Raw genomic sequence first — 23,795 nt, 5'->3', positions numbered from 1 at the left:
AATTGTACACCACAACTGTGTACAGTAGTGAACTATTTAAAAAGGTTTTAGACAGGGATATAATTTATAAAAATATCTTCTGTTCTAGAGGAGTACAGTAGCCATACACGGCAAACATACATTAATAATGATACTGTTTATAAAAGTCTGCCAATCATCTTACTGAAGAGGGTTATGGGAAACAGATGACATGGTCTTACATTACACTCATAAAGAATCTCTTCAATGTAAATTATGCGCGAGCATTTAGGGCCAGTCAAGTTTCTTTAACCGTAAAAACCATGAAAGAAAACAGCCACACACAGAAGGATGAGGGCGTTTGCGTTGACGACGTTCCTCCATAGCGGCACCTCCGAGGTGTCTGTGAGCTTCTTCTGCAACTCCGCCTGCTCCTCTGGACTCAACTTGGCGGCTTTTTTCTGCTCCAGGCCACAGAAGCCCATCGCCGCTTTCTTGCAACAGCCCGGTTCCTCATCGGGCTCTGTGATGGAAGGGACAAAGACAATGAAGAACATCTGCTTAGGTGTGTTTTTATACTTTAATAGTATACGTCTGCTGATTACCTTCTATCTCCATATCCTTGGACTCTTGGTTATCAACCCAATCATCCTGTTCAATGTCCACCCGCTCCTCTGTACGGTTCCTCAAGCTCCAGCACAGTCGATACAACTAGACAACACGACACATTGAAATACATTATTTATAAAAATTGGTTATTTCTGTGTCTTCCAGTGATGTTCAGAGATTAATTATAGATTCTAGCCTGATCTCACAGCGGTTACGTACATGCTTGTCGTCAATGGGTTTGGTCACGAGAGAGACTCCCAGGATGACGACACAGGAGACAACAAACAGGATGATGGAGAAGTAGAGGTAGTGGACTCCACATATGATGGTGGGACAGTTGCTGGGATTAACGCAGCTGCCTGTCCCAAAAGCAAACTCAGCAATCATCCTGGACAGGCCAATAAGAAGGCCAATTATGAGGCCATAAAATGCACCCTGAGGAAAGAAGAAAGTAGGAGAAACTCTTAATACACACAGGTCTACAGCTATTTACCTAGCTGCTAAGTGGTGCTACATATTGCTGACCCTAGCATGCTAACATGTCGGCTGGGTCAAAGCTAACCTGGAGATTTTAAAGAAGTGTACAGTATATGTTAACTTTATCCACCTCTTCATTTAGGTGTGATATCTAACAAGAACAATATATAACAATATCTAACTCAAAGTAAACAAGCCCAAATTAATTTCATGGCAAACCAACAATTAGTTGTTGAGATAGGACAGTCTGTAAGTGAGGGACCACCCAACACTAAATACATCCAAATAGCATGTAATGCATTTTATTGGGCCACAGAGTCACTACAATACAATGGAGCAGCATCCAGCACACACATATAATTGGTAGGAAACATAAATAATGCAGATTGCATGTTAAGTCATGGCGTGTTTGAACAGAAACCCAGAGCAGGAAGAAGCTGGAGAAATGAGCTGAGACACTATTGGCAGCATCATGAGGAAGAGGGAGTTGGTCTGATTATAAAATCCCCCTCACTCCCTTCTGTGAATGTGTGAATGTGTTAATGACTGATAGATCAGCTGATGACATGCATGACAGCATTTGCCGAAGCTAATATGATGAACATGAGAGGAAAAAACATATCAACAGGGATAAATCTTTACGTCACTTCCCAGTTTAACTTTTTCAGGACACATAATGCATATCCAGTGATTCAACTGCTTTATGGTTCAAAGACCCCAGATTAGACAATAACCAATATCAATACACACACAAAAGCATTTGTATCCCCATTAGAGGCACGATGGCTCTAGGAATGGCAACGTCTGTCGTTTATTGGCCAACATCTCAAAAACTACTAGATGGAGTGCCATGACATTTTGTACAGAAATGTGTGGTGCCCGGAGCATGCAGGCTTTTGGGATTTTGCCAACATTTTGTTTTTCACCATTCTCAGCTGTGCCAAACTAAGATGGTTAACATAGCAAACATTGTACTGGCTTAACATCAGCAAGTTACCATTGTCCCTGCTCTAAACACCTTACAGATGCAAGGATTGTATTAGACTCTTGCTCTTGTTTACATGCAACAGACAATATATTTATCTCGAGAGAAATGTGAAAAATAATTTAATTGAAATAAACAAAGAGATGAATAAAATGGAAAACTCACAGACTCATTGACACGCTTGCAGAAGATGGCAAGCATGAAGACAGCTGCAACAGGCGGTGTGAGGTAGCTGGTGATGGACTGGATGTAGTCAAAGAGCTGACCACTCTGGGCCGATTGCACCACAGGGATCCAAGCTATGCTCACACCAATCAGGACCAAGATAAACACTCTATACATAGACAGAGATAGTGACAGTAAGGCATGCACAAACTCTCTCATTGTCATAAAGCTTAGTAAACAAAACCCCAAATGTGTTTTACCTGCCGGCAATCATGAGTTCCCTTTCACTGGATGTGCGGCGAATCTTAGTGTAGATGTCCATCGTGAAGAGAGTACTGGCACTGTTGAAGATGGAGGTAAGTGAGCTCATCAAAGAGGCCAACATCACAGACAGCATGAGACCGCGCAGACCTGACACGGATAGAATAACAGATTAAAATGGGAAAACAAAAAAGATGCAGTTTGTATTCTCAGCTCACAGATTTCTTTCGCAACACACCATTGGGCATGAGATCCAATACCAGTTTGGGATACGCGATGTTGGTGCAACCCACAGTGGCACCACAGTATTTTTCACATTCAGCTGGCTCCACACATGCCACCTCATCTTGAATGAAATGACCAAGATCAGAAGGATGTTAAGGAAGATATAACACCCACATTGTGGTAAGACGTGCATGAGCTACATTATGTTCAGCCAGCGAGCCGCTTCCAGTCACATTTCAAACTCACTCACTTGGATAGAGGATCCTGCTGATCATCCCGGGGAAAACCATGAGGAACATAGGGAGCAGCTTCAGATAGCCACACAAGATACAGCCTGCCTTGACGTGAGATAAATTCTTAGCCGAGAGGCATCGCTGGACAATCACCTACAGCGAACGTCGCAGACAGGAAGAGATCAGTGGTGCCATGATGCAATCAGGAAATGGGCTGGGTAAATGGACGTTAAGAAAAAAGGTTATAATGGACTCAAAACTATTATTAACTCTATTTTAGGTTGAAACATATTTGCAGAGAGAATACATCACTTAAGCCATAGAAGAACAATATGGATATGCTTGCTGATAAGTATTCTCATCTGAGCATTGATAAAGGCGAACGATAATGTGTTTATCGGTGTGCTGGATGTCAACATTTCAACTTGCATCTACTTCTCTGCCGAGATCCAGCAATAGTCTGCTTGTTAATCTTATCTCAGTCTCTGGGAGTGCATCAAGCTCTAAACTAAAAGCATGTCACTCCTCATATTGAAGGCCACCTCAGACCGCTTGAGTGAGTCTGCCAAAAACAGGCAAGATTAAGGAACTGTACATTTGTGTGGGAATCAATTGAATGAGCCTGTGTGTTTGGGAGGATTGTGTTCATGCAAATGCCCAACATTGCTGCACATATCGGGAACTGACCTGATCAGTGCACCAGTACCATATTGCCTGTATGGAGAGCCCAAAGACAAGACCAGGCCATGGCAGGTCTCCTGTAATCGCATTCCTAAAAATGTGGAAGGAGTCGTCTCGGGGCTCGTAGCAGCTCGCACTGATGTTAGCCGTGAAAGACGGGACAGACTCCATGTAGCGCTGCTGGAAGCTTTCATAGCCTCCCACCTCATTGAAAGCTGCACATGTGTGTACGTTAGATTGACGTTTTGACTTACTCTCACAAACAGGATTTTTCTGGTCACGATAAATAATACAAACGAGGATAAGGATTAAAAAAAGGAAAATACCATATTACCAAAGCCCATGAGGATGAATGATCCAACAACCACGATGATGGTCTGTAAGGTGTCTGTGTAGATCACTGCAGCCAATCCACCTGAGATACAGTATGTGAGGTTATCAGTGTATGTATGTACAGAACTGAATTTACTGGAGAGAATTTTGTACATGATCCAATTCATCGCAAATTGGATGAGTCAGTGTAAAGCGATTCAGTGTTAAACTTGTCATGTAAAGCTAAAGTTCAGGTGTGTATGCATTATTAAAAAACAGCAACAGAAGGCAATCTCCTGCTTATCGTAGTTCATGGGTAATTTACTCCATTAACACACGGGATAGGAGGACACAGTCTATATGTGTGTGTGTCTCCATCTCTATATGGTCTCCAAAAGACTTTAGCCCCAATCGTAATGCCCCTCTGATAAGACTAGATAAGACTTGTGGCTATTATATATATATTTCTGAGTTTGGTGGAAATGAAGAGAAAGCATCCGAAGGCGACAGACCTGTGACCGTGTACAGCGCAGTAATTGCTAGCAGCATGATGACAGCAAGGTAGATATTTAATCCAAGTGCCAGGTTGATAAAAATGGCGCCAGAGAACATATCTGCCTGAGTGGAGAGGAGAGAGGAAAACACATCATTTCAATCAATATTGTAGAATACAGTGTTGACATTGAGGACATCACTGAGGGTTACGATGTGGGTACTTACTGAGATTTTAGTGAAAACATATAGGAAGAGGGACAGCACGGAGAGATAGATGCGAATACGCTGTCCTCCAAACCTCTTCTTCAGGTACTCCGGCATGGTGACCACCTAAAGGCATAGATATTAAATCTTTATTTGTGTTTGTTTGACTAACTTTTTTCCTCTAAAGTTTTATAATTCCAACATGTGGTGCGTTCTGTTTACCCCAGCTTTAATGTAGATGGGGACAAAGAGCCATCCCAGAATGACGACCATAATAAGAGCCTGAAACAATCAAACATACAAGAATACAATAAATTAGCAACGGCACTTGCTCCTGAAAAGATAAAGTTGACTTCTGTTGTTGAGCTGTTTCCTCTGTTGGGTGAAACTCTAGTGATAATCTACTCTTATCAGCATATCTGACAGAGATAACTGATAATATATGTCACAGGTTAAAAATGCACAGGTGTCAGAAGTGATAATGGTGTAACTGGCACATCAGACACGACTACTCACATTCCATTCAAATCCACCGATGGCGATTCCTCCAGCTGCAGCAGTCCCAGCGATGCCGACAAAGTGGCCACTGCCAATGTTACTGGCAAACAGTGATGCTCCAATCTGGAGAGTGCCTAGTTATTATTATTATTATTATAAATCATCAACTATTCATAACTTTCGAGATTCACAGGTGACGATGCTTTGGTATGCCAGGGAGTCGGTAGAATAGTGAATGCTTTGTTTTTCAACCTGATGTAATATGTTACAGTAACTAGCACAAACAATAAAAACCTATAATCAGTCAACATGAGATACCCACCGGCCACCACACCATACTCCTCCCCGCAAGGAAGAAGCCGCCGACTGTGGATCGGTTGGTGCGGACCATAGCCTGCGACACGACGAGGGCACATTTTAGAAAATCCAGAAATGCATTTGTGCAAAACAGCAACAGACTCGCTATTTTAAAAGTCACTACACATTTGTTAATGATCACATTACACTTCATATGCAGCTGTGATGAAAACTAAATCACAGCATACAACTCAACCACAACACAATCATAGTACTACTCATAAATGTATGTGAATTCCCTCAATATGAAGTAATCTAATCTGGAATACAATACTGTAAACCAGGTTGTGAAAGTAAAATGCTGTGATTGAACTTTATGAGTCAATGCCATTGCATATCATTTATTCCAAAGTGCAGCTGTGGCAGTGCTAAGAAAAACAAGGCCTCTGTTACTAAAAGTCAGATGTCTCTTTTATCAAAACATAAATGGTTATTATCCTGAATTTTCCAACTATAATAAATCCCTATCTTTTCTCTCATGGCTCAATACAGATCTTTTCCCCTTATATTGACGTAAAGCTAACTACAAATCTCACAGCTGTGAAACTGGTGAAGAGTTAATTATTCACAGAGAAAAGGGATTTTGAAGAATGTTCAGCTGAAAGACTGAGAAACTCACCCATATTCCAACAGCCAAGACAACCAAAAAGTAAATGACAATAACGGAGATATCGGCTGGGTTGTTAACAGCCACGGTGGCCGTGCCGTTTCTCGCATTGCTCCTTATTGAGGAGAATCCAAAATAATCCTGAGACATGTTGCTGAGAGGCTGACCAGAGAACAGGACTAATGCTGGAGTCGCTCCTCTTTGATCGAAGCACCTGCACAGACACTTATGTACCTTTGGAGGAGGTGTGTTTGAGTGTGGGACGGATGTGGGGCTGGGAAAGAGAAAGTGTGTTCATCTTACAAAAGGCTCGCTATTGTGTTTGGGTGAATGTGTATTTGGATCTGCAAATATAAACCTTGCTGAGACACTACAGTGTAAATGTATGTTAAAATGTGTAACCTTTCAGTAAATAATAAAAAAAAAAATTCTGTTAATGATCAACCCACGCGGAATTACCAAGTAAAGAAATATGTGGATCTACAGGCTTCAGTGGTACTGCAGCCAAGTTATATTTAATCCAGATCAATTCCAACACAAACATTTAAAAGAATAAAACCAAAGCGTAGTCTATAGAAGACAAAAGGGAAATTCTACTGCTTTAGCCACCATTAAAGTGCACTTCACAATCCTATCAATCAAAGTGAGGCCTTCATTTTTTAAATCTCAAAACAAGTCTACCACCTCGGTCATATTCTCTCATTTACTGTAAGTTTTGTACAAATGAAAGGCACTTAAGACTAACTTCACTCCACCCACAATGAACACTCCTAGTTAAAAACACAGTGTTTAGTTGTGTGTTAACTATTAGACAAAAGGCTAATGTTTGAAGAACGTTACAGAAGAGACTGAACAACTGATGCTGCTCCAGTCATAGTCATATAATCTCCCCCTCCCCCAAAAAAGAAATCAACGTACAAACAGTTAAAGAAGGTACGAGCAGCCACTAGGTGTCTCTATAGGACAGTGAACAGTGAAACTATAGCTGTAGCTCATACATATATTTAAAAGTTTACTGTAATATTCACCTTGTTTATCTGTATTTTACATTGTATACTGCTTTCTATGGCAACTCCCATTTCAGAAGGAAATATTGCACTTTTTACTCAACAAAATGTATTTGCAGCTGTCTTAACATTTACATTTTCCCAGAGTTTGGCAAAGTCAACAACACACATGTTTATGATATGAGAGTGATGGTCAATATTTTACTTTTTATTTAATTTGTAGATTATGTACCTAACAGAAGAAACACATTTAGGTTTTTACCCAGCTATAGTTGTGTATAGATAAGCTAAGCAACATCCTTATAGTAAGTACATCTTACCCTGATTATAAACTAATCCAATTAAAAGAGTAATGAAGTAATTAGATCCTGCAATTAAATGGGCTTTTGCAACTATCACATAAAAAACATCTAATTTACCCTCAATGAGTTAAAGACTGAGTTGCATCCGGTGTACCTAAATGTCTCATGACTCAGTGTACAGGATGACTTCAAGATGTTAAACACTTGTTTGAAATGTATTCAATAATCAGGGTGTACAATGAGCTAAATGTAATTTCATTTTGTTGTTGTGTTAATGTTCCATATCAAAATGATCAAAAACCAAACCACTACATTGACCACTGCAGCTTCGGAATTTTACACACAAGAGAGGCAAAGGAGTGAGATGGGGGGGAGTTATCAGACTGATACTGTTACAAATGGCTGCTTGAAATCTCTAAATGGGGACAATCAATATTCACTTGAATGAGAATCAATTATTGGAATGAGGCCAGTGCACTGTGGGGATTAAGGCTCAGTCATACTCACTGATTTCAGTCCGAGAGAAGCCTTTGAATGTGTAACCCCCTCCAGACAGGTCAAGACTTTCTCAGATTATTGGATTTTGTGTAGCCCAGTATATGTATACATTCACTGAGACGGAAATATGATCATAACCCTGACAAGTACTAAACCCAAACAGAGCCGATCACAACTCAGTGCAGCAAGACCACAAACAAACACAGCTGATTAGTGCAAGAAAGTGATTTCTGGACTTCGTTCTCCATACGTAGTATCTGAATGCTGTGGGAAACTACTGTAGTTGTCTTTGGCAAACAGAGAAGTGATTGAGTGTCCTGACCTGCAGTCAACATACACAATTGTGTCTTTTAAACTCCTCCCTGTCTACAGATCTATTATTCAGGAAACTCTGGCAGAAGGGCCTGTGGACTGAAACAGGAAAAGAAACTCACTGGGCTGGCCTCAAAAAACAAACGGGTGGACAGTAATTATCTTCACCACCATTGGTGAGCACTGCAACTTTTATTCATTTTACTTTTCTTCCACTGTTTTAATGTTTTCTTAACTGTTTTTAAATCTGCATCATGTTTTGCTTTTAATGGTTTTCTGTGAAGCACTTTGAATTGCTTTGTTGGTAAAATGTGCTATACAAATAAACTTGCCTTGCCTTACTCCACACACTTTGTCCAGGTTTCTGACGGGTTAAAGACCAGGGCACAAGTCTACCATATTTACATGATCATTTAAACATCAGCTAAGTTTGCTCATGATTGTCTGTTTCCACCAACATCTTAAAAAACAATTTCACCCAGGAGACTTTTCAAAACCATCCATAATTCTAGACCCATTAACAGTAGTAACAATATTGGATGTAATAGATGACCTTTTTAAAGTTTGTTGACTTTCTTAACATATTGATAGAAACCATTGACTGCTACAAATAAAAATGTGGTGCTTTTTTGTTTATCTTTAATTTTAGTATCTTGGTATCGTCAAAATGGCTGCTGTGAAAAAAAAGTGTGTTCTGAGAATATTATGTTTCCACTTCTGTTCAAGTTCAATAAAAGATACTTTTGATTCAAATACATGTTGTTTCATGGAAACTCATGCAACAGAGCGTACAGAATCCATGTCGTTCAGTGAATTGGGAAAACCTCAGTTTCCAAGTAACTGATATTTATCATTTAAAAAAATATCAATAACAAAGACTGATTTGATAGAGTTCAACATAATTGATGCATAATAATTCATAAAGAGTGGTACTGTTCAGCAACAGAGAGGCATTGTAGCCACAAGTCATGACAAAGACTGCGGGCTTTCCACCCGGCTGTTAATGTCATCCAGCGGGTAATACGGGTGAAGAGAGTGCTTCAAGGTGATTAGCCTGAACGTGCACATGGACCCTGTGGCAGTTATACAGAAGAGGCACAAAACCACAATGCCCCTTGTTTCTGATTGCGCTGGAGGAGCAGAATTTTGGGTCGAGGCATCCAAGGCCTTTTCTTCCGCTCAGTGGCTTGTGCTGAGCCTTCATCCATTTACAGCCACTCTCCTTCAACAGTAAGGGTAACAAGTCCTTGGAGCGGCGGCTTTGGGGTCCTTTTCACAGTGGACATTTTGACTTGGCAAACCCAGGTGCAACTGGGAACATCGTTAGCTAGAACAGAGCCATCGCTAACGTTATTGGTTCCGCCTGTCTTTTTCAGCAATGACAGGTCAAGATGTCTGCTGTGAAGAAGTCATGAAGCTTAACTGTTAAAGGTGCTGTGATATTAGTAAGGGATAATAACACTTATACAGTTCAAAACATTTCAAGTGCAGGAGGCACAGTGTATTTTGAGAGTTGTCAGTCGAATCCAAACGATGAAGAAACTTGTCTTGCTTTATGTTAATCGTTAATATAGAAGAAGAACATTGTATGTTGTGTCTAAACCTCAAAGTTTAACTTGCAAATGTCCCACAGAAGCAAAGACTCAACCTGTTAAAGCTATGGTAGCCACAAGGTGGCAAAGTAGTCCAAAACTGCTGAAATGGTGCATCACTGTGATCTTACGCAGAAGAAACTGAAAAGGCTCTCGCAGCTCGAAAAATAGATAACTTTAAAGGATTACTCAAAGAGTGTAGTCTTAGGTCTTCATTTTATGAACTATACTCTCTTATGTATTGTTGTATTGTATATTGGAGGCTTTCTTTCAACAACTCAGTAATGCCCAGTTAATATCAACTTTACTAATTGTCATGAAGGACTGTGTTGACAGGTGTAAATATTTAATATTAATATGTGTATGCTGTCCTTTTCTTAGCTTTCCCGCCTCGAAACAGTTTTCTCCTATTGTGAGCAACACATGCAGAGTGAGGCTCTTATGCTTTTTAGATTGTAGTTTGTAGCTTTAATGTTGCTAGGCTAACAGTTTCCCTCAATCTAGCGGTAGTCTGTCTGCTAATTAGTGCCTAATAAATCCAGTTTAATTCCCACAGATTTTGTTCTGCTCATTCTTGTTTTGTTGTCAAGAGACGAGTGGAAAAATGTGCCCAACCTCTTGCCATTGCAGAAATACCAGAAAAGTTAGTCATCTATGAAGCCAAGAAACATGGCGTCGCAGAACGTCATGTTAGTTTAGATAAGGCTAATGCTAACAGTTGAAGAAAAACTTTCTGTTTCTCATAACAACCTGCTTCCAGTACCTGACAGGATGAAACGGAGACGGACGCCTGAAGCCTTCTAGCTGCAATGCGCCTTATCATTACGCTACCTGTCAGAAGAGATAAAACTCCTGGGGAGTCAGTCTCATTCAGTCTGTCAACCATCTCAAACCAATTTCAGTCATGCCTGAACTGCAGGAAGTTTCTTTTTGCCTCCTGCTGGCCCCATTATCTTCAACCCTTTATGGGAGGGAAATATCACCAATTTGTATAGTGTCTGAAACTACAAGTCATGTTTCATTTGTTTTACTACCTTACCTTGATGTATGTAATGTATGCACCCAGGTCTAATCATCACCTGCCATTTAAACTGTTTTCCTTTTTCATGAATGTTTTCATAAGAAAGAAAAAACAGTGTTCCAATTTTGCTTCAAAGCATGTTGCTTTGAAGCCCCTTTTAAGGATAGAGACTAGTTCCCTGAACCATATGGAGAAATAAGGAGCACTTAGCCATCCAATCCTTAGCAATTATCCTCTTTGCTCCTAATATACCACATAAGGGTCTACTGCGCAGTACGGGGCAGTGCAGAAGGAGCATTGGAACAACCAAACAAAGCAACATGGTGCATCAGGTTCAATCTGCAAATCCTACATTTCACAATACCAGGACATCCTGGCAATAATGTATAATCTTACAACAAAACCAGAAAGCATGACCGAGAGTATTTTTTCAGATGCTATGTCTGTCACAAATATAAAAAAAGGCATTGCATATATATAGTTTTCTTTGGAATCATGTAATCCATGCATGACTTTGAACTATCAGCTGCAACCTGGCATCACTTTAACTTACATTCGCTTCATCCCCTTCCTTCACACCTCCTCAATCAACTCCACACCAAGATCTGCCTCCAGGCAGATTTGATGATACGGTCATAATAGATAACACATTTAACACATGTAAGACACATTTTGCGACAACCAGGATGTTGTTTCACTAACATTCATTACTAAATAGGATAACCAATTATTTATTACGGATGGAGGTTCGACAAAATGTCATACTTGTGAAAAGTGGCCTTTAGTAAGGGAGAATGTTTCTTTCAGCTCCAGATGCAAATGGGTTGTTTAAAATCTTGGTCAGATTGGGATGTAATACAATTACTATTGCAACAATAAGAGAATGTAGAGAAAACTTTGACGGCCCTTTTGTTTTTTAAAGTGAATTGAGTTTTCTTCCACTTGATTCAATAGATAATCTTTAGCAGAAAACAGAAGCGCTAAAAGAGAAGTTTCTGGGTGCGAGAGACTCCTGTTGCAACCATGTGGGGGTGTCAGAGAGCTCACTGGAGGGCATGAGGGAACCGATCTTGCCAGTAAATGAATGCTTTTTATATTGACTGCCAAATCTAAACGTTGAACACTGGAGGGGATAAACCACCCAATTCCTTTGACTTCATGTCTTGGACATGGGTTGTATATCACCAATTAAAGATAATTATTAATACACCAAGTGCTTTTAAAGATATAGTTTTATTTAACTCAATAAGATGTAAAATATAAACACATGCAATACAATCGTTGATATTTTTTACATGTGAAGACCAGCTGCAAACCTGACTCCTGACCCCCCCTCAAACCTCATCCCCTCTTTGGATTGCTGTACTCCGTCGCCATCAAGTTCCCGTGAGTAGAAACAGTACCACAGGCCTTACATGGCAGTTTGATTATAATTTCTTTAGAAACTAAGGAGCTAATCAGTTTTTCTCACCAGTAGTCATCCCTGACCTCAAGTTTGCCTTGTATCAATTAGTGTGTGGCAATTTGATTAAACACACATTTGTCTGGGGACATGCACCATGTGAGCACAAGTTACACAAACTGAAATAAGATCGGGTCATAATGCAGCAGGCATTATAATGCCCTTATCATTTCAATTAATATTATGTGTATTTCTAGACAAATACATATTTTTTGTCACATTCGTATTTTTTGTTTTAAATCGGTGGTCGTAGCAGGAAAAGCAGGTCGAACCAATGATGTCATGGGCTGCTTAACAATGGTGAGCCACGTAAACTCTGACATTGAGCCAGCGTGCACTATACCTGGACTTAATTAAATGAAATGAAGCCAATGTTATTCGTTCTACATGTGCATTTCCTGCTGTGACATGTCAGAATAATTGCTGTGAAACAGACATATTTGCTATTAATTAAATTACAACAGAATTTGCTCACAGTAAACCTGCGGCTATTGTCTTCCTTAATTACCTCAAATAATAACAAAGAATGATAAGAAATGAATAAATCCTTAATTGATTCATTTTAATCTATGTTATAATCAAATATATGTATTTCTCATTACATAACTCAAATAAATGCATACCCTCCACGATTGAGAAGCTGGAACCAATGAATATGGCATTTTTGCTTGAAAGATTTGTCCGATTTACTCCATCTTTACAAGTGACTTAATGTTATTTAAAAGTAACATTTAAATAGATACTCAAAATGAAATTAGAATATGAACTGACTGGATTGTGTTATTGTAACTCCCCCATCATAACTGATCTCTGACCTGAGTGGGGTCTGTAGGGAGCGACCAGAAATTGGGGGATGATTGGATTGTGGCGAGAAGAGTTGAAAAATACCAAATGTGGAGGTAGATAAAGCAGGGCTTGACGGATAAGTGTTGCATTGACATCCATTTTGAGAAATTGGCGACCAATTCTTGGCATTTGGTTTCCATGAATGGAAACTGCATTTAACATGTGAAAGATATGGACAGCAAAATGAAGTGTTGCATCAGATATATTTGAGTATTTCTGTTACAGTCTGGACAAGAACCACAACGTTGCATGTGATAATACATGCGCCTTTCTGCGGTTACTCGCATGCTCACACACATCTCTTTTAGAGACGACGGCACAGCAAATAAAGTTGTTTGACTGTCAGGTGAAAAGTTCAACTAAGCCCTCATCATCACATGCGGATGTGCAAATTGATTCAACTAACAAAGATTAAGCTGAATCTGCACAAAAAAAAACAACCTAAAAGGACATTTGTGAAGTCTTTAGAGGCAATGCACCGTCTCGTTCTTGTGTCAGAGTCCGGCTCTGTGGCTGCATGTGTCTTTGTGTGTGCTTGTGTTTTTGGTCTTCTTAAGGTTTAAGTGTTTCCTGCTTTTATTTTCAGTAAGTTCACTTGCTCCCTGCGTCCTGTCTGGGATTATTTCCTTGCCTTGTGGGTGTTTTTTATTCCCGCTTTTGTTGATTGTCGCCCCCGCCCTGATTAGTTTCACCTGTCTCATCAGCGCCGCAGTCACCAGACCTTCATGCTCACTTCCCCATTCGCCAGTTTCTACACTAACCAGCCGAGTTCCTTGTTCCTTGTCGATTTGTCTCCATTTCTGTTAAACATTCAATTAACCATATACTAATAATTGATAGAAAAATCTGTGTGCTGTAAGACGAAGGTTGTTGGTCATATATGAACCACAGAACGCATTTTGAAACTAAAAGTTATGTCTGAATAAAATCTTCAGTTTTTTGTTCGCACACTTTTGTACATATGTGGAAAGCAGACATAAATGGATGGGAATCAGAAGGTAAACAATGTTTTGAGTGGAAATCTGTAATAAATTAATGTTGTGATTATTAGAAGAGGATAATTCAATGCTAAAATGTTTTCAAAGGTTGCGTTGGATGTTAGCGATAAAAGCATTAGACAGAGGCAGTTTCAGTCCGGTGTAACAAAGCCTGGCAGGAGGGCAGATTGCCCAGAATTTGGAAGCCAGTAAGCCTATTAATTATAGGTGGATTGCTTCTCTGAAATCATATCTTTTTGAAGTAATGGAACATATGACAACAAAAGGACTTACAGGGGCTGGAAATGAATCATCCCTTTAAGTGGGATCATGAACAGGAGCGTCCTCATGGAAAATTGAGATAAATAGAAGATAAATTGGAAAATAGTTTAGCCGCGTTCCGGATGTGGAAGAGAATTATAATTTACTATATAAGGGTTAGTTATTTATCAAAAAGAAGTGTTTTACAACATCTAATGTTGTACTTATTAGGACAGAGGAATTGTAAGCTGGTCATTCTGGTCAGGAGAGTTTATGAAGATTGTCCTCATCTTCCACTTTGAGTAGTAATGAGAAATGGTCAGAAAGGGTCCAAACAGGCCTACAGTTCAAATACAGTGCTGCCAGTTGTGTGACCGGGACTAGTCGATCTCGTCCCTCTTAAACGAGAGAGCAACAAGAAAACATCCTTCTCTGACTTTGAGGCAGGGTGGTATTCTATATGTTTCTTCATGTCAACAAGTGACATGAAAGGACCAGAACCAGCAGCGGTGAGCTAACACTAACAACTGTGTATACTTCAGATCTAGCTTATGCTTCTATTGTTGTACATAAACAAAACATGTTTACATCCACTGCTGAAAATAGTCCCAATAAATGCACTATTTACTGTTGTTTGAGTAGCATTTACTAAAAATGTATTGTACTGAATACTACAGTGACCATCTGTTTTAGTAAATTATTAAGCCTTTTTGTATTATGAGTTGTTAATTTGAAAAAAAAAAAAGACCATCTTCAGCAGGAACCAGTGAGTTTATGGCCAGTATTGAGAAAACATTGCTTGCTTGGATCTTTTTTTCCCCTGCGGCTTGAATAGCAACCATACCATATTGTTTAAAATGGCAGCTGGTCGGAGTGAAGCACTGAGTCTGTTCAAAATGCAAGAAAGCAAAGTTACCCAAACTGAAAGTCAAAGTAAGAAAAAATGGATGAATGGAAACACATCAGCTGACATAGTCTCTAGGCAACAACTTAAGGGAAACCATTATTTTGACAACAAAGCCGATTGATGCAGAGCAACTTTTGCTTGAGTCTTAACCCCTCCTAGAGCTTTTATTTGTATTACAAGGACAGTCTGGTGAATTGATTTTATGCAAATGTTCCATATGTCAGTCAGTCACGGGAATGATGTACTAGGGGACCATAGCAAATCAAGGTCATGCCCATGAAAAAATGACAAACCTGTGAACTCCCTGAGCAGCAGATGCACACAGCCTCACAGTGAGATACATGAGTGGGTTTGTGCAGAGCAGGCAGCACAGGAAATGACTGGTGGAGTTACCCAAGTCGGTACATTTTTCTCACTCCAATAATGCTGCATTTCCGCCAACAGTCAAACACCTAAAAGGTGTTTGAAGTTACGCAATTGCTACAGACTACCACAGGTTATAGCACTATAGCTGCTATAAAATATTAGGGTAAGTATTGCAGTTAAATTCAGAGATAGCTGTTTATAAATTCACTTTGCCAAAATTAGCTTTTTACTGCCTTCATTTAACAAAAGAAATGACTGGATTAAAATAAGCAGCAGAGTGGAGCTGATGAGAGACAGTACACCTATAGGCTGTGGGTTAGTTGTGTGCTTTTTATTTGTATAACCACAAGGACTGTGAGCTCTACATGCACTGCTTTATGTTTCTATCTCTCAACAAATACAGACAAACTGTGGCTTTACACAAAAGTATGAATCCTCATCAGCAGCTACGTCTGTCTGTAACATTCGAACGCCACTATTCTTCCATATACAGTGACCTTGATTGTGATATATTTTCATGTGATAGTATGATTGTAAACATGTGCTAATCTATTTATTGAAAAGGATAATTAGGCTTCTTGTGTAGCTCAGCCTTCACATTCAGTGAATATGAATCATTTTGGGATGGCATACGCTGAAATCATGATTGGAAATTGGTCAACTTCATCACTGACAAAACTCAGAAGGATTATTTTCCTACCTTTTTACTATAATCAATTGAAGCCTAGAATAAAACACACCTGAGAAATCTTGCTCGGCTACATTTTAGGGTTTCATCCTAAGTCACAGTTCTGTACCACCACGTTTCTTATGGACGCAAAATAGTTTGTGAAAATAACTTCTAATTGTGAGAGCAGAGACAAATAAATACATTTAGGAGATACTTAATATACAGTGAACTCGTACATTTATCATATTTGTGCACAATCAAATTAGAAATGTGGAGAGTCTTTGACTATTGGGCCTCATCGTGACGTAGTGTCGTGGTATTAAGGGGTGAACTGGTGATGCTAAATATCCCCCCGGAGTCTAGACACTGGTGGTGGCGAGTTAGCTGTCGGGATGTGGAGCGGGACGTCTCTTGTCATGCTGAGCTCAGCAGGAGGAACCTCGAGCGCTGGATGTGATGAAGATTTGTTCATACTGAAATGACAGAACTGGCAGCAGGGAGAGAACAGCTCTTTACAGTTCAACAGCGGCGATAAGATTGGCTTTAGGGAGCAGAAGCCGCAGAAGTGAGAGACTGACAAGAGACTGAACTTTATTGCATTAAAAGTCATTCAATTTGCAGCATAACAGCTGTGATATAATATATACTATCATAACGTTTCGAGGTTAATTTGATTTTAAAACGCCCCAAATTAAAATAAAAATACAATCTGTACACATACAACATCCTCTCTCTCGGTAATTTTATGGCATAGTGTGCGCTGGCATTGCCATCTCATAGAGCCGCATCAACGTTCAAGTCCGACAAGAAAGGGCAATATTTTGGAAAATGTACTTTCAAACATATTTTTATTATACTTCACAAAAAACACAATTTCACATTTTTATAAGCTGTTATGATTGGCTGACCGGAGCCCTTGAGCTTCAGGTTAAGGATGTTAAGCTCCTGTGTCGTGTCCACTAGTAATGCAAAGTCCATAACTTATCTTGGATCATCAAATTCGGAAATATCCAATCTGCCACCTTCCATGATTTTTTTAATTTCTGCTCTAAACTTCCCTTGCTGAGACAGCGCACCTCAGTAAAATAAAGTGCATCACTATATGTTAACTCATTTTCTTCTAAAAAAAAAAAAGCCCTGAACTGGTGATGCTGTAAACTCCTGGACCTGATGTAGTCGGTACATTTCAGGACAACAGACATGACATGTTTATGTTTTGCTGCACAGTGCCTGTTGGTGTATAATGAAGAGCAGAACAACTGCTGGATCTGCATTTTCTCCCTCTAACTTTCTTTGTACCAGCGCTACCAGTCTGTTTGTTTTTTTCCCCCGGCCAAAGAAGGAGCTCCATCCTTCCACAGTAAACCAGCTCGCTCCTGAAACATATCCTTGGCTGTGGTGCCAGTGTGCACTGGGCACAAATCTCACTTTGAAATGCTCATTAATGCCCCCGATGAATGAATATGGCGAGCAGAGCATTGTCCGTTTTGTCTGTGCTTTCATCAAGCGCCACGGAGTAGGCTGTGAAACATCTGGCTTGTTCAATATCTGATCATAAATGTTTCTCCATAGCTCATTAATCCGCTCTGCCACTGTGTTTAACCGCTGAACAAGCTCTTCTTTTCTGGACGCCGAATATCAGCAACATGCAACCCTTCAAAAACCGGCCTTTAGTGAACGACTTTTGTGCTTTGGGGATGAACTCACTCACCCTATATAACTTGCCTCAACTGCAGCATTGCCGTCCTTCTCGGCCTCATGAAAAGACGTTGCTGAGACGTGAGTCCTCTCTGAAGCTGCGTGGCTCGTTTTCTCCTCCTCTCAGTACTTCTCATACTGCTCTCCGTGTTTAGTCGAGTAATGGTGCTTGAGATTGTTGCCTTTTCTTTGCATATCAGGCAAGTAACATTTCTATTGACCTCTTCAAAAATATACTGCAATGTCCATCTGTTTTGAAACCGTCTGTGTTGATCATCCACTTTCCTTTTTGGTTTGGAAAGAGACATTTTTGTTGTTCGCAGCCAAACAACAAATCCCCCGTGAAACATTCTCTCCTCTTATCCAAAACGGCCCGGTCATGTTCGGTCACCTTTCACATTATTTTGATTCAAGTGGTAGTTTTAAGGGACGTTTGAATTATATGAAACAACAAAAAATAATTAAATGGAAAATATAATTTTGCAGGCCGGATAATATGCTAATTTTAGCATTATTTAGCAGGCCGTAGGGAGGGCCGTAAATGGCTCGGACACCAGCGGTCCCTCCGGTTTAGGGTTCATGTATTTTCTTGTGTTTTCTGGATATTAAAGATATGTAATATATAGTAAATACATATTGTTGAAAATGTTTCCCATTTGACTGTGTCTTAGTCGTCCACAGTTGTATGTGTTACTACCGAAACGTTGGGACTCTAGATGCGCTTCGTGTTGGTCTGGTGTACTGTTGCAACATTAAGTGAATTGGCACAAGTTTACTTTTTCAAAATGGAAGAAAATTGAACCCATATCATGTGGCTACCACTGAAATGAATGGATTTCTGACTGAAATGTATGAAGCCTGGTAAGACAGAGCCCTAACCCTCTCCCTTATTTAATATGTCTCGCTGCATTTGCTGGCCATGTGCTATCACGTTCAACCTCGGCTGCTAAATATCAGTCACATTTATACGCTTGCTTCAGCGCAAGAATGTTGGCCCCAAAACACTGTGAGATGGAATTGATCAATGTGAGGCCTCTCCAAAGGCCGGGTAAGGTAATCCCATGTTTTTATTGCATCCAGGCCACAGAAGAGAGTGCTGGTTCTTATAGCAGCAAAACAGTTACCTTGCGAGACCTGCTGTTGATAATATGAAAAGACAAGGTTGAATCTTGAGCTTCTTGGACATGGAACCATACTCGGTGGAGAGTCGCTGAAGAAAAAGAGGTTATGTTCGATGTATTCAGTATACCCAGTATTCAGTATGTCTGCAGGGTCTGCAGTCTCCTGGCATGTCCTGCTGGCACAAGAGGAGGGCTAACGATGACGACGGACTGTAACATTTACGTACATTTAAACTGGCAGGGAACAGCAATAACAACTTAATGTGGCCATTATTGTGAGCTGTTTGTCCTCATAGATTCACAAGCATAACATGCTATCCAGTGGATTGTCATGTATCTTTTTATCCACACTGTCAGTTTATTTGGATGTTGGTTAGTCAAACGAGCAGGTCACCACTGCCATGACATTTTGTGGAGACGTTCTTCGTTTTCAATCAGCTCACTGGTTATGTTTTATTTCACTTTTAGCACAGGCTTGTACAGCTTCCTTTTAGAAAACCACTCACCTGGACTCTCGCATAACTTGCTTTAAAATAATTAGAATTAAATAGACTTGCAGCAATGGCAAGAGTGCCAAAGCAAGGCGTGGCAGCAGTCGACGTCCAATCCAGTTTAAGGTTGTGTGAGGAGAACACTGGCTCTAGAGACAGATGGTTTCCAGACAGATGTTAGGGAGGGGTTGGCGATATCAGTTGAAAAGTAGAGCAGATCAGCAGTGATAGTCCTTGAGGAGGGGGGAGTGGGTTCAAGAGTACAGGAGTTAAGTCTGATCATGGGATTTTTCTAAGACTTCATTTTAAATATGTTGAGGGAAATGCCGGATAACCACCACTTCACCAGGCTTTATTTTAATAAGGTGCCAGAATAGATATCCACACACTTAAATCTATGAAGAGATCACTTTACGTTCAGCTTTAGGTCTGAACGACCTTCGTCAGAGTGGGAGCAGATAAATCACTTCCTACACTTAGTGCTGTTGGTGTGAGGAAAACCAGTTCAGGAGATATGTTAAGGAGGGGAGTGGAGAGGGAAATAAGTGCTGGTCAGCAAGACAGCAAGGGTTCATGAGAGATTAGTGGCGAGGGTCCTTGTCCTTTCTCTCTTTTTCTCAGAAATGTCTGAATGATTAAGGAGGCATAGAAATGGACAGGACCGTAGAACATGCTGGGATTATATATATATATATATATATATATGTGTGTGTGTGTGTGTGTGTGTGTGTGTGTGTATTGTTTCAGAACCGTCATATAGCCAAGCATTTCTATTTCTGCCTGTGGTTGTTTGTCAACTACTTAGATTTTAGAAATGTCCTCAATCGCTTTTCCTTATTAGATATCAGATATCTCCATACAGAGGACAAATCTGAGTTTGGCATGGCCCCAGCTGAAATCTCACATCTATGGACAAATCTCCTTTGACGTTTCCAAAATCGAAAAGCAAAGAAGTATTTCTGTTCAGGGTTCCTAAATATTATACAACCTCTCAGAGAAATGCTGATATTGAATTAGATCTGCTCGCAATTATTAAAATTAACTTGGCAGAACATTGGCATTAGAACAATAGATTGGCTGATTTACTCTCCTCCCTTTCTCATGCAGCATTATGACATGTGGCCTATGTTAACCATCATGTTGTACTGTAGATATCACTACACATGGGAGCAGTCTGTGTCAATTATACAAACTTCTTTGCATTAATTGCACTTAGCGATTAACAGTTTAATAGTATCCCACTGGTATGAATTGGAGTAGTTTTTGCACAGCGTGTGTTTGGTCTCCATGATTCATCTCTATTCTGCATTTGAACAACTTTGAATTTCTTGTCAGCTGGTTTGTAGTGTATGTCTCCTTCACATGTAAAACGAATTGTCAACACATTTTGTGATTATCTTTTGCGATAAATACAGAGAGTCTGAGGTATTTTAGTAAAATATAGTAACGTCGCTCTTACGAGGTCTTCCAGAGGTTGTTTATTTGTATTTGGTCACCTATTATTGTAGCTGTTCAAAACTTGTTTAACCCGAGCAATGTAATGTCGAAAATTGCGGATGGTTTGCATTCCCATAGTAAATACTGTTTATCTCCTCAACCCCAAGGTCTATTTGAATCATTTACAAAGCTATGATATACAGAACACCCCTGTGAACATAGATAATATGGGCATATATGTTTTAGTGGTATATTATTTTATGATAGTGCACAAAAGGTAGTTTTTTTCTTGTCGTAACTACATTTGTGAATGTCAGGAACATATGTGCAAAGTTTGGCTTTGGTTGAGTGAAGTTAAGTATTTTTAATAATTATTTTAGTCCAGGATTTTCGAGCAATCGTGTCAACTCAGCCGACACTTAAACTTGCGTACCTCTGTCCCTGGAGCTCCACAGGAGCCATGTGGAGGACACGAAGCTATACAGACCAAGAAAGGCCGTGATGAATCATATTTCAGCCATTTTTCTAAATCCTGGACATAAATGGCAATGTTGTACGTATCTTTGGAGAAGGTTGGTTTCTCGGCGGATTACGTTATTGGAAGATTCAGGAGGCTCTAGGGATTCCAGACCTGTATAGTAATCATGTATAGCTTCATGCCATCCATATGAAAAGTCATATTTTTGGTTTATGCTAATATCTATTGTGGAATAGTGTCATAAACATGAAAACTTGACTAGTATTGACTTTTAAGGCCAGAATGTGCCATTTTGTTTGGCTGTATCACACCAGAGGCCCATATATGGACTGGTGTGGCTTGAGAGATTGATGGAGACCCTTTGTGGTTAGTAAGGTTTTGTTAAGACAAAATAGGACTTTAAGCCCTCCCCATGCAGTATTGGCCAAATAATGTATTCAGTATTTGTACTCATGCATTCATTTAGAGTTGCTATACTGCCAATAAATGTAACCCATGATTTACAGTCAATTACTTGAACATCAGCTGCTTAGCACCACCCTGTAAAACCAGTCGTGAGAAAACCTCAGGCCCCACCCGTTTTACGCTGTCACTTCCTCCCTGATTCATTGGAACAAGTAAAGGAAGAGTTCTATACCTCCTTTGATGAGCCATTGAGTATCTTTTTTTTTGTTATTGTTGCCACAGACTCCGTCCACATGACAGTCACAAGGCAGGATTTCATCTCCCGTCTCAATACTGGATTTTATTTATGGTCATCTATAAAACAGATTCCCACTGTTGCTGAAATGAATCCTTCAATGAATATCCTCATGACTTGATGTTTTCCCTCAGTGATGTACAGTGAATATAACATGAGTAAAAATCATTTAAAAAACCATGAGCCATACAATCATTTTCATGTTTTATGTATGGTCCCCATAGTCTGACAGACTGAACACATCATCAACACTAAAATAACGTTTAAAATGAAAAAAAAAAATCTTCATACCACATGCGTGTAACAAAGAGACAACAGAGTGGCCTGCTGAGTGGAAACATCATCCTGTTACAGGTTTTTATCATTGTATTGTTCTTATGCAGTGGTTGAGGTTTGCCAAAACGTATCTGCATGAATATTGCATTAAATGGAATCAAAAGTGTATATAAGTGGGATATTTCACTTTTTAAAGATTAAAGATGGCAAAACCATACTTTTATTTGGGGATAGACATGAGCAGACGTGTTGGGTCAGCTGGGGTTCATACACTAATTAGAGTGGAATCCGTCCGCTGTCACCTCATCACACATAGGCCGAGTTCATTCAGGAGTAATTTAATTGCATACTTCATGTCCGAATTATTCGTGCCCCAGCGACTTCATTGTATGGCGAGGACAAACACTTTTTATGTCATGGTTTTGTACACTGAGGCTGGAAGCCGGGACTTTGGACAGTGTGTCCTCTTCCGGGTTGCAAACCATTTGATGCAGTACAATTATGAAAGAATAAGAAAGATGAACAGTCCTTCCCCAAACACAATCAAAGCACTTTTGACACCACCCAAAAACACATTTACTACACCATGGAAATTTGCATAAGTTGTTTTATTCATAGTTATTGTCCTCTTTATACTTCTTTTTTAGTTGTTTTGTCTTTTGTTGAAGTGGACATCCCATAGTCAAGCCTGAAGCCCTTAGCTGAGTTGTTTGCACATCACCCTCTGAACTGAAAAGAAAGGGTAAGAGGAGGAGTGGAGTGGGGTTTTCCTCCTTCTCTTTCTCTCGCTCTCTCTTTCTCTCATTTACAATAGCCCAACTCAACCTTTATTTTCATTTGTTTAAACAAAGAGTGTACCGTACAGTATATTTACACATCATACTCACTGGCTGTTTAACAATTTCCACTTAGGTAATGCAAGGAAGATTGAACTTTCAAGATTTGCTTTTCATGTTTTTCTACAGTCTTGTTCTCCTTTTGATCCACTTTTTCATCTCGTGCTAACTTTGCAGTGAGACTCTCCTTGACATTATTGTAATCAGCATCCCCACTATCATCATCAGTCATCTTTTTCATCATCATAATATCATTTTTACCTTTATTATATTGATATAACTCTTTTTAATAGATTCCTCTCTGACAACTGTACAATCGTACACAGTGTTTGACTTATGTATACATGTATATATATATATATATATATATATATATATATATATATATATATATATATATATATATATATATATATATATATATATATATGTATGTGTGTGTGTGTGTGTGTGTGTATATATATATATAT

The 23,795-nt window shown here is 39.6% G+C and overlaps 1 protein-coding gene across 1 annotated transcript; it reads right to left on the bottom strand.

Moving 5' to 3' along the window:
• Nucleotides 1–266: 266 nt before the first annotated feature.
• On the bottom strand, nt 267–4,887 carry slc5a1 (solute carrier family 5 member 1). Its single transcript, XM_068573715.1, has 12 exons — nt 4,828–4,887; nt 4,627–4,731; nt 4,419–4,524; nt 3,929–4,009; nt 3,601–3,809; nt 2,931–3,066; nt 2,694–2,801; nt 2,455–2,605; nt 2,195–2,363; nt 787–1,002; nt 564–669; nt 267–481 (listed from the first exon to the last, which is right to left on the bottom strand). The coding sequence occupies exons 1-12, from the start codon at nt 4,876–4,878 to the stop codon at nt 267–269; spliced, it is 1,653 nt and encodes a 550-aa protein (XP_068429816.1). The 5' UTR covers nt 4,879–4,887.
• Between the last annotated feature and the right edge of the window lie 18,908 nt (nt 4,888–23,795).

The sequence above is a fragment of the Clinocottus analis genome, unplaced genomic scaffold, assembly GCF_023055335.1.
Source record: "Clinocottus analis isolate CAN_PGR_092001 unplaced genomic scaffold, fCliAna1.0.p SCAF_13, whole genome shotgun sequence".
NCBI classification, from domain to species: domain Eukaryota; kingdom Metazoa; phylum Chordata; class Actinopteri; order Perciformes; family Cottidae; genus Clinocottus; species Clinocottus analis.
Note: the sequence above shows the minus strand (reverse complement) of the source record. Positions and strands in the feature narration are given on the sequence as shown.

Bases quoted from the DNA above. Each gene is read 5' to 3' on its own strand.
- slc5a1 (XM_068573715.1), bottom strand. From the start codon at position 4,878: ATGGTCGTCATTCTGGGATGGCTCTTTGTCCCCATCTACATTAAAGCT. The intron at 4,010-4,418 runs GTCTGTCGCCTT...ACTGTATCTCAG, and splicing joins TGCGCTGTACACGGTCACAG to GTGGATTGGCTGCAGTGATC. The intron at 1,003-2,194 runs GTGAGTTTTCCA...TTCTTTCCTCAG, and splicing joins GCAAGCGTGTCAATGAGTCT to GGTGCATTTTATGGCCTCAT.